The following is a 12292-nucleotide window of genomic DNA, read 5'->3' as shown; positions in this document are numbered from 1 at the left end:
ATGGACACCCTTTGGTATAATATTATTAATATAATCTTCTTGAGATACTGTTGCATAATTCATTTATGGTTGTGTTATAAACTGTGTGCTTGAAATGTAATAACTATCTATAAATTTACCTTTCAATTAAAATGCACTTGACCAGAAAACAGTCCTTCAAACTGTTTGTAGGTAATATCTGCAAAGTGCAGTTAATCAGCAGCTATAAGACTATGCAACCATATGCAACAATATTAAAAATAAATACCTTAAGAAAATACAAATCTATAAAATGATAAAATTATGTTCCCTATAATTTGAATTGGATGACTAACCAGCAATAAATCTCATTGTTATTTGGCTAGGTTCTCCCATCTCAAAGTATCATGCCTAACAACTTTGTCAGCATGAGCAAGTTGATAGGATCAGCAGTTCATAATGTATGCAGAGACTTTCCTTCAGTGGACTACAATGTATACATTTGTTGGTGTTGTGTGGGTAGGAGTGTTGTCTTTATGTTCGATTTTATATTGTATTGTTGTAAAGAGGTTTGATTCAGCATGTCTTTTAGAGATTGCACCCAGCATGCTTACACACCCCTTTAATTGTAATGTGAATTGTTTGCCAATGTGGGTATTTTCTGTGAACTCATTGTACACCCATCCCCCCATATTCAAATGTGTGTTTTTCTCTAGCTTGATGCTGCTGGTCATTCTCGAATGACTTAGCAACTCAAGAAACCAATGTTGTGTTCTGTCTCCTGTAACACGTGCCCTTTCATGTGTTGTGATATTGTCGAACTTTCATTTTACATCTGTTCCAACCAGCATACGTGTATGCTTGTTGTAAACAAATTTATGCAAAGACATGTGTATTGAGCTTTGCTTACCATTATCATTTTATTTTCCAGAAATACCTTTTGATGTCTTATAAACACAATTGTTGTACACAATTCTTTTTACAGTTGCTCCCCCTTCGGATCTTAAATTTGAAATCATTAATGAAAACAGTGTACGGATGTCATGGCAAAGATCACAGGAATACATAGAGGGTTACAGAATCACTGTGGTGCCCACGACAGGTGAGATAACATGGCAATATTACTGTATTATGCAAGAATGCGCTTTATCGTTGGTTGAAACACAGGAGTGGAAAGCATGGATTTTGGAAACAAAAACACCTTCTTAACCCTTAAGAGTTCTACTCATCATTAAACATAACTATATTTCTTGCATTGTATATTGGCGAAAAGCAAATATCATAACAAGCCATAGATAGTGAGATGAAAGATACAATTTTGTTGAAAACTCAAAATATACGTCTTGCTCATCAAAGTTTGCTATGCTAATGATATCCATCGAGCAATGGGACCAGATTGGACATGCTTTTGCTTTGCAACTTGCACTAACCTCTGGTGATCTGTTTAATGCAGTGTACTTGGAGGCAAAGCTTAGTTCCTAAACATCAGTGTCTGAAAAGTCTCAGCATCCACTTTATGGTTTAGGGTACTTGAGCCTCAAACATTTCAACTACTCCACATGTTCCACTCTAATATCCCAGAAAGGTGGATTTGCCTGGAACATACGGGTGGCCTATGTACATAATGATCATGAATACTCTAAAAGACTTTTAGACTTCATTGCAAAATTACAGTATAAGAGAGATAACATTAACAAGAAACAGGTTTACATTTCCAGTTTAGTAGGCACTAGAAACAAGCTACACCTGTTTTTTAAATTTTCATCCAACACCTGACTATGAAGATTTGGGTAAGGTGATGGGTAGTCCATGTGCTGTTGACACTGAGAAACTCAACGGCCAACAGTAAAAAGAAATCCAACCAATTAGGTAAAACAGAATCAATGAAGGTGAACATAATTGAGCAGGAGATAATGATTTTCAATTAATCAAAGGATTGATCTAGGCACAGATTCATATATATCAGGGATCTGCAACCTGGGCTCTCCAGATGATTTGGAATATGTCTCCCATGGGTCATTATGATTAACTACACTGGCTATGGTAATGGGAGTTGTGGTATAAAATATCTTGAAAGCCAAATATTGTGGACTCCTGATATAGCTATTTTCTCTTCAATCACTCAATTTCACAGAAAGATTTTGTCATGCTCTTAGGTAACCATTGTACCTGTATGGACACACTATTGCCCTGTGCATCAGCAGTAGCTTGTGACTCGGTTATCAATGAAGCTGTATTTGTAGCACATTTCATAGTTCTGTTTTGTTAAATTTGATGCATGTGTTAAGATTTTAAAATGATGATTCCTTGTGTGGGATTGCATCCAGTTAAGCAATAAGAGGTAGTAACTATCAAATGGGAGCATTAATCACAGAACCATGATTGGTCAATAGGTGTTCTAAACGTACCTATTTTTCCCTTCTTGTAACATTGTACTTAATTCCTTTTTAACAGTGAATTTTACCCAGTACCACATCAATATTTCACAGTTTTCTCTGACTGGTCTATCTTCACTTTGTGTACAACAACTCCTTGAATCATTCACTGCGAGCTGTTTCTATGAATATGTCAAACCGGTCAAGAACCACATAGAACTGAAAAAGCAGCACAGACACATATTACTCCTTTGACAATGCTCAGGTAGGGTACTTTCGAAGCTGTCTACAAGAGGTTCCACCCTTACATGACATGGATGAGTTAGAACCACTGAATAGACCCATAAAAGCAAAACTCATGGGCAGGAGCCAGGAATAAATCCCTCAACCACCAGAATCATCTTTTTGTCTCAAACCATGGGGGATTTTATATCTAGTTAACACCAGCCCCGTTTACAGCAAGACAGAGTGGACTTGCTTTCAACACACTCTTTGATCAACAGTGCCGATTTTCTGTGGCACCATGTGTTATGCTAAAGGGACTGCCCTTTGCTTTTTACTCTCTCTTCTTAGTGCCCGGCGGTTTTACTGGTGGATCCCATGCCTTCATACTGCCTGTTGACTTCTCAGTTGCTTCTTTTCTTGCAGATCCCATTTCTTTTAAATTTGCAGGCATATTTTAGGAGTTTCATATCTGAAGTGGCAGTGGGCAACACTATGGAAGTAAGCCATAACAAGGTAGTTAAGGAAGCGTCTAAATGGATTTATGAAGTGGGATGGTGCGCAGAGTCTCAGGAAAACTCCTGATACATATCTACTGGTGTTCGTTTTTAGTAATTACCTAGTTCATTTAGTTTTATTTTTTTAAACACTGCTACTCTGCCACAAGTAGTAGTCATCTATAACATCATTAATATAATATCATATCTCAGTATGGTAGGCCTGCGCCCTTGTCACATATTGTAGGTCTCAGGTATTTCATTACATAAAAGTGATTTATTAGTAGCAGAGGGCTGGACACAATCATGATGAGGGTTGTTTTAGTAGAGAGCCCAGTTGATTGCTTCAAATGATGTATACACAGATTTGTATTGGCAGGAAATACATTCTGCATTTACCAGACTACACTACTTGGAATAGTTCTACTGCATGACTGACTGCGAAACGATCACCGGAACTAGCCATTTACCATGTCAATACACTACAATGGGACACACGACTGATCGAATGTTGGAACCTGCAAGCATCCAACAGTCTCTGCGGGCAATCACATGTGTACGGTTTTCACCACTTCATGTCAGAAGGCATGCAGTTTTGATGATTTCAGCTCGTGTCATCAATTTGAGCAGATATGATGCTCAAGGTTTGACCATGCAATCGTGGTAAAGCCCCTTTACTGCATTCCATTGTGAGTCTGCAGCACTGTCTGCAATTTTCATGCATTATTAAAAACAAATCTCAGTCTAATTTTTCAGTGTAGGTTTCAGTGATAATGGTCCACTTGAAATCCAAGAACAACTTCCCTTTTTCGCTATTTGGCTGCACATGACCACCACATGCATTGACAAGTGATAACCCATAGTGAGTAGTAGCAGAAGCAGTAGTAGCAGAAGCTTCCTCACACAGCTGGGACATGTGATTGGAGCCCCTGTACCTCTTGGATCATTAAGAATGAGGGTAGCTCATATTTAATGAGATTGCATCCTAAATGTGCCCTTGGCTTGTCATGTAAGATGCCCAATGGCAATGTGTCAAATGGTGATGGTGTGTAGAGAACCACACTAATGTCATATGGTACACTGAACAGTTAACTACTGGATATTACCTGCACCCCCCATAGCCCTAGGCTGGATGTGAACCATTGACATTGAGGTAAAATGCCAAACCTGCTGAGGAACCCAGTCCTCAGAATGTATTCTGTCCTTCTCAGCTAATGCCAGTAGATTGCTTTGACTGTAACAAGCATTACATACATGACGTGTGTGGCTCTAAAGGGTTAGCTGCTTCATTTGGTCATATTTGTGTGTGGATAATTTATTGCAGCTAGCTAGCCAATTGATAAAATACTGGATCTAGTGTCTGAAGAAACTTCCTATAGTTTGTATTATGAACAAAGTAAAATTAAGTTTCCATTTTTCTGCAGTACTTTTAGTTGACTTCCCCTTCAAGCCGCAGTTGAGAAAAGAGAGGCTGGTTTCAAAAGAATTTGGTGTAGAAAGAGTTTCCACCACATAAAATATTTTCCGGTCATCTTTAATTTATATCATGGGGTTTTGCTATTCTTTGTTCACTAAAATGAGGCATGTGTTTTGAATCTCAGCTCTTTTGATGAACGATTCTGATTTTAGATGCGTTCCTCAAGAAACATGCTATGAAGAGGACATTTTCCAGGCATTTGAGATTCACACCTCACTTCGGACCCACTGTCATAGAAACAGATGCCTGAAAAATGTGTGATATGGGTCATCATTCTAAAGTCGGAAAACCTAGCATCAAATTTTCCAAAGGGAACATAGTGTTTCAGCCTCAGAAGGATGATAACATGTGAAGGATAAAACTAGACATGATGATGATACAAAACAGGCCGCCAAATGTAGACTGAAACTTTCCTCCATATGTAGCTTATTTAAAGCTCACACCAATTTACACGCCAAAACAGTGACGTCAGGCAGTTCAAGGATGGATGCGCCTGTCCCTGTATTTTATTATCTTATCATCTGTTTATAGGTCTTACCCAATGTCTAGTTTAATGACATGCTTTTTACATTCCTTTGCAGATGGGCCTACCAAGGAATTAACTCTCCCCTACACAGCTACGCAAACTGTGCTAACAGAGCTTGTACCAGACATAGAGTATGTTGTGACAATCATTTCTTTTGATGATGCTGAAGAAAGTTTACCTGTCTTTGGCCAACTTACAAGTAAGTGTGAAAAGATGACCTAATGAAAATGCATTTTTCATTGTTGACAAACCTTGAGTTATGAAGTAAGTTTGTCTTTGCAAACATGGTCATGGATATTATTTGGAATATATTTGTCTTCTTTCTCCATAATCATTCTGGAGGTGTATGGAGGCTCGTCGTCCTGAATGGGCTCATTTGTGCTATTAAATGAAGTCCTGGGGGGGGGGGAGAAGAAATCACAACGTGTACGAGATGTATCTGTAATCGATTGGGCTTTGTGTAGGGCCATGGAGAGACTGGAATTTTGGTTTTCCAAAAGAAAATAGGGGTAATCAGTTTAACAGGACATTATATGCAAATGCATTCTGAGAAATGCAGTAATTTGTCACTTTGTTGATGATTATTTTCCTAGAGGATCTAGATGAACGATTCATAATTTGGTGGGCCAAAACTAACGCATACGCCATTCACCATTTACAGTTGACAAAGTAAAACTTGCCAGTTATTTTAATTCAATTATCCCAAAAGTAAATAAATTGGACAGTCATGGTTCAGAATTCTTGAGTTGAGGAACAGTTCTTGATAATTTTATGTAGCAAGAATCTATTAATGTACAGAATTTTGTGCCAATTAGTAAATTGCAGTAGACTTTCAAAACAATGTGTTTACCTATTCCTATCTTCATAAGTTAACCCTTTGGCTAGCCTTAAGCCTTTGGACCTATATGTGTTTTAAATAGGGATGTGGGGCCATGTGTGTGCCCTAGTGTCCGAGGTCCCAATCTGAAATATTTTTAGGACTGCAGCAGTGTGGACATTCAGGGGTTTGACAGTCAAGGGTTAATTTGTGAAACAAATTGACTCTAACTACACATTATAGAAGTTGATTTATTAATAAGCAGTAGCCTTGTAATGCCCCAAGACTAAACCCAAATAAAACAGTGAATTACATATGATTTACTTTAGGGTGGATAGATCCTGGGTTAAGTGCCCAACTTTGACATGGGTCAAGTCTGTACTTGGAAATTGTGATTCACTTTAGCCATTAATCCTCATATGGTTGATACATTGAGTCCCGTTTAATAGGACAATAATATTAATAGCTATTATTATAGCACTTACAAGTGGAGAGTGGAAGGAATCTGGCATAAAGTGCAATATTAAATCCTGATAATATAATTAGGATCATTGTGTTACTGTAGCATAGCTGATTAAGTACTTTCTTCCATCTCCTCATCCTTGGATGGCATTTGAACATATTATTATGTTACATTTATATATCAGGCACTCCGGGCTCTGATTGTGGGCTTCTCTTGGGTTGCAATCTGGAACTTGTCTCTCATTTCTGACTGGGACGTCCATTCCTCTCCTACAGAAACAGGGCAGCAAGATTGAGCTAGTTCACCACCAAACAGGCAGGTGATGAGGATTGGCCAAACGCCCCCTGTGACGAATCAACTTCTGGGGCACCAGGGGTTCAGGGATGAATATCGGTTTCTAAATAATCAATCAGCCCCACACATCCAGTACACCAGAAGGGACCGAACAGATTGGAAACACAAGCAAATTATAAACCTCCTTGTTCAATTTTGGTGACGTGGACAGAATGGCAGGCTTATCTTTGCAAAGTCGTGGATCATTGGTTAGCAGCAACACAGCAAAAATTCAATTATTACCCAATGATAAAAGGGACTGTCCAGTCAAGGTTGTTTGCAAATATCTACTTTATTATTATTCAACAGACAATTCTAGCACATTACAAAATACAACCCACACTGTAAGGGAATGCAGAGGACAGATAGTTTCAAGGAAAAAGGATACACTTTAGATACTGACAAGAGGGTAATCGGTAAAGTAGTCAATCACAATAGTTAAAGGATACTTGGTTTCAGCACAAAGGGAGCAATGGGTCATAAACTGTCAATAGGGGCTTTCGGAGAAGGACCAGGGGGACAGAACCACAATGTACCTGGTGTTTGTATACATTCTTGGTGCTCGACAGGGTTGAGTCCGTTTCAGGGCGCTTTGCAGCTCCTGCGACAGAGTTCAAGATGGGAGACAGCTGCGGGTATCTGGCGGCAGGCAGTTCAGTGAGCGAGGCTGGACGGACGGCTGTAGGCTGACCTACATGGTGGCTCAGAGTCAGGAATCATCTCAGTGCGGATTGGAGGGTCTGAAGCACCCGTTGAGGCTTCTCACACAGTGTTAGCAACTGCGGCTTGTAACAGTCAGCGTGCAGTCGGTTGCAGCTCGAGTTTCTCAAAAATGTCCTAGCTTCTTCACTGGGCTTATGTCGTCCTTTAAGGCGGACGGGCCAAAGCTGAGGAGAGTGTTGCAGGCAACAGCCTTGCCCTTAATTTGGTCCAGAGACTCTCTGGCAATTCCCACCTAGGAAGCTTGCTTGCAGAGACTAGCAGGGCACTCTGTGTGCTAACGGGGTACCGGTTCTGGAGCTGCTGGAGGGTCCTCTGGATTCAGTATCTTCCTCTGTTCCCTGGGAGATATTTAGGGGAGGGATCTTGCATCCCTCTTTGGTAATCCTGACCTTCCTTCACTGGCAGAAGCTGTAAGGCAGACTGTACCTTCAGCCAGGGTCCAAATGAGTTTTTCTTGTTACTCCTAGGAAATTCTTCAGATGATCTGCCCAAAAGAGGGGCTCAGCCCTCTCTTGAAGCCAAATGGGCCACAGTGATTGGCGTAGGCTAAGCATACCTTAATGAACCAATCCTGTGGTCCCACCAACAATCTCCTGTATGCATGAGGTCATAACCAGAGTGCTCTGCAACAGAAAAGGTAAAGCGGTGAAAACATCTAATAATAAGTCCCACCCATCTTCCAGTCTCTGTGGTTCCTGAATAAAGCAGTAGTTCTCCCTTGAAGCTGTGGCAACAACAGACTTTCTGTCTCCATCAATCTAAATACTCGTAACTTCTGAATGGGGTCTGCCTGTGAGGGTTGCCTACTGTAAGCACCTACTGTAACCACATAGTCCCAGACATGACAGGTCACTGCCCTTGATACTGAGAGGTGGGATCTGGCTTCAAGTTGACACAGTGCATATCAAAGGCTTTTGGGGTTTTCCTGTCTTTTATTACTCTTGCGACTAAGCCTCCCATGGGCCTGCTTGAATTACCTCTGATTAGTATGTGAAGGTGCCACCAGCAGCTAACAAAGAACAGGGCCGATCCATGGAGCCTTTGTTAGTTAATTAGGCTGGCCATGGCAGGGGGAAGATTTTGACACATTTATGCACTCTTGGCTGTTATATTCCAACTAAATATGACAGGGGGGACTGCGCCTGTAGGCTGTGTCCACCCAAAGTACACATGTCTATGTGTATGTCGTGCGGTGAGCATAGGAAAATGTGTGCAGATTAGCCCCACACATTTTACAGAGGTAGATCTACCATCATTCAATTTCATTTTAAATTTCCAAAAAGCCCAGACGAGCGCACACCCACCGTGCGTATGGTGAAATTAGTCACAACCCCATAGGAGATAGATAACATGATCGCAGGACATAGCTTTTCTTCCATTTTGTAAAGGATTCCTCCATTTTGGGACCTGTTATATGTAAAATGGTCCCAGGACGTAGCCTGTTTTCCATGTTATTAAGGATTCCTCAATGTTGAGACCTGTTAAACAAATGATTCCAAAGCAACATCACCTGACATAAATAGACACTATTAAAGTACATACCAGCAAGGCACTTTTTTGGAGTGGGGGTTTAAATCTGTTTATTTTAAGCAGAAACAAAGGACCAGGACATTCCAATATAAAAGGTGGTTGTACATCATCCATGTAGTGGGGCACCCAAAACAAATGGGGGGATTGTCAAGAAGGCCCACTTTCAGTTTCACCTCCTCAGAGGCATTTTCCCTTTCCTCAGCTTCCCCCAGAAACTCAATATCTCCAGAGCGCTGGTCCTCTCCAGACTGGACTACTTTACCAGCCTCTTCATCAATATGCCTCTCTCCTCCCTCCGTCCTCTTCAACTAATCCAGAATAGGACTGCGAGATTTATCCTTGGCTTCAAGCCGAGGGACTGTATCTCTCCAGCCCTAAATTCCCTCCACTGGCTCCCAGTGGCTGCAAGGATCAAATTCAAGACCCTCTGCATTATCCACAAGGCTTTCCGGGGCATGGGACCTCCCTACATCCAACTTCCTCTCCCTAAATACCTCCCTGCTAGAGTCCTTAGGTCCTCTAGTTCCAACTCTCTGCAGATCAGACATTTCTCCAAGCAGAGAGTGGGGGGAGATCTCATTCTTCTGCCGTAGCCTCCCTCTGAAACGGCCTCCCTGCCCCTCTCAGACTTGAGCTGGATCTCCTCAAGTTCTGGAAGCTTCTCAAGACTTTCCTTTTCTCCTTCTCCTTCCCTCTCCCTTGCTAATGTCACCCCACCACTACGACTGGTTGACTGGTCCCTTATGAGTCTTACAGGGGCCAGGCCCCCCTCAATCAGTCTACCCCAGCACCCCTACAACCAGCATTTGCCTTTGGGCACCCTTCCCTGACTAGCCAATGAGTCTGGTCCACCCCATCCTCGCATTAGTTGACCACTACCACTGTTTCCTCTGGCACTTGCCCTCTTGGGCTCCCCTTAGCACTTGCCCAGCCCCTGGGCCCACTCCCTCCTGCACTTCCCCCTCCTACCCCTTCACATACCCTATCCCTTCTTGCCTGACCTGCCCCTCCCCCTGCACTTCTTGTCACTGTACTTGCACGATACGAAATGTCACAAGGCCTAGTAGGACCGTTATTGTTGTTTTTCTCCACTGTCCTCTCTCCCTTTGTCTTGTGGTGCCTGGAAACACTTTTTGCTGTATAGGCGCCATACAAATGTTAAGGAAATTAAATGAAAAGTTATAGCACAGTTGACATAGGCCAGAAGGTTTACAGCCAAAAAGTGATGTACAGTATATGGTAGGGTCCATTAGACAAACAAAAGCATATCATGCAACACAACAGTGCCAAAAACACCTCTCACGCAACCTTCCCCGCCAGCCACCGATCATAGTACAATATGCAACCTACGGTCCTTCATAGTGCAACCTCCAACCTATGGTCCAGGATATCTAAATGTCAGTAGCGTAGTTATATGTGCAGGTACACAAGAGGATCAAAACAAAGGGTATATCTTTGTTTAGTGCACAACACCCAAGTGTCTTGTAATATCGTAAGCCGTATAAGTTCACATGAAAGTGGCTGCCAGTTCCCAAGACTTATCGGTGCAAGCCGTTGGCGACATACACTTAAAGCTAGCCCACTCTGCGTCTAAGATTTTGGCAGGAGAGTGAGTCATGTCTGTGTGTTAGGAGGGATTTTCGATTTCCAATCTATGAGTATGGCCTTGCATGTCGAGAACAGTACAATGTGTAATAATTTGCGCGATACAGAGTCCTCATGCCACTCTTCACTGTTAAACCCAAACAGCATAGTATTGGGTGTTATCGGTATGCCACATCCCACCACTGTGGATACACGGCTAGAAACCGTCAGCCAAAATGGGAAGATATTTGGGCATGTCCAGAGAATATGGTCCAGCAAGCCGATTGCGCTGCATCCTCTTCAACAGTTAGGGGACTAGGAGAGTCCCATTGAGTACAATTTAGCTGGCGTGTAGTACGCATTCTGAATAACTTGGTACTGCAGCTCCCTGTGTTTCAGGTTGCACAATACCTCTTTAATGGTGGCGAAGGCATTATACATATCTTCCGCATAGAGAGAGGAATCTAGGTCCTCTGCCAATGTATTGGCCAACTGGACATTTATTTTAAGATTATTCGGTATACTGAAGCCATAAAACATTCTAAATCCAGGAAAGTCGAGCACATTGTGACCGGTTTCTGCCTCACACTGCAACGGCTCGCAAACCCTAGGTTCGGATGTGGTATATTTGAGAACCGCAGAGCATATGGCCCTGTAACACAGCCACTCTTTTTCTGTGAGACCTAATAGAGCGCTAATGTCTGAGAATGAGATTAATGCTGCATCCTCGCACAGGTCCATAATTCGCACGATCTGCCAGTCTGTAGATTGCCTGCCGTGTATTTGTGTGCAGACACCATATGACATTAAGGATCTCAGACTAATCCACCACTGCGTGATCCACACATCAGATCCTGGTATTGTGCGTATGCGATGGCACTGTGATAGAGTAGGACCAACTATAGGATGGGTTTTGATTGTTCTGGGGATTTGTGCCGGTGGAATAGCATTATTTCTAGTTCCATTGACAGCCAGCTAGATGTGTCAAACCAGCAAGAAACTTGTAGACACAAGTTTGCAGACTGATTAATCCAAAGCTTATTCTGCAGTTCTATATTCATTTGATGGAATTTTAAATGATATTTAGTAGGAATATCTGCCATTTTTTTATTTGATATTTTAGTAAAGGCGAAGTAGCTCTGCTCTTTTGTGCAAATGTTAGTAGTCAATTTTCTTGTTCTAATGAGTTTGAAATATGGTGAAAAAATGAAATGTATAACTTGTGATTCATATGTGATCATAATCACACTGATCATTTTTGTGAATGCATTTTCATTGGTTTCTTTATCATTTCAGTTCAAACTGGTGGCCCATTAAGACCCGGAGATCGGAAGCCTGGAGAAACTGGCTTACCAAGTAAGGATACATTTACATATTCTGACATTTTGAGCACTTTCGTAGATAAACCTTTCTAGGCAAGGGGGCTGAAGGCTGCATGCTCACAAAGATGTGGACAGGGCAATGATAATCCAGGGCCAAAAGAATAGTAGAGGTGGTTGAACTAAGACCCTTACAAAGGACAGTGGGTGACAGAGACATGTGACACTCACCAAAGGACCAGACCAAGTGTGGGCTTCCTCCATAAAATTGGTTCAGGCACCAATGAAAAAGTGGTCCACAGTCAACACTGTTGATGGGGAGTGTTTGATAAAACGTGTTACAAATTGCGTATTTTAAAGAATATTTGTCCAGTTACACAGGTCAAACCTACTAGCTCCACAGTAAAGTACCTTATCAAACTGGCCCACTTTGACCAAAAAAACTGGCCCACACTAACATATTGGGTC

The 12292-nt window shown here is 41.8% G+C and overlaps 1 protein-coding gene across 5 annotated transcripts in view; it reads left to right on the top strand.

Annotated features, from left to right (window-relative positions):
- COL12A1 (collagen type XII alpha 1 chain) overlaps nucleotides 1-12292 on the top strand; it is a 296727-nt gene that overhangs the window by 32989 nt on the left and 251446 nt on the right. For 3 of the 5 annotated variants that reach the window (XM_069606261.1, XM_069606259.1, XM_069606260.1), the window contains exons 3-5: nucleotides 944-1060; nucleotides 5111-5254; nucleotides 11802-11861. The exons of the other annotated variants lie outside the window; for them this stretch is intronic. In XM_069606261.1, the coding sequence (XP_069462362.1) occupies nucleotides 944-1060; nucleotides 5111-5254; nucleotides 11802-11861 (321 nt within the window). The remainder of the gene's footprint in view (nucleotides 1-943; nucleotides 1061-5110; nucleotides 5255-11801; nucleotides 11862-12292) is intronic. 5 annotated transcript variants of the gene reach the window in all.

Source organism: Ambystoma mexicanum, chromosome 4p, assembly GCF_040938575.1.
Source record: "Ambystoma mexicanum isolate Mex_15411 chromosome 4p, UKY_AmexF1_1, whole genome shotgun sequence".
Taxonomy (NCBI): Eukaryota; Metazoa; Chordata; class Amphibia; order Caudata; family Ambystomatidae; genus Ambystoma; species Ambystoma mexicanum.
The sequence above is the reverse complement of the archived record's forward strand: the minus strand, read 5'-3'. Positions and strand labels throughout refer to the sequence as shown.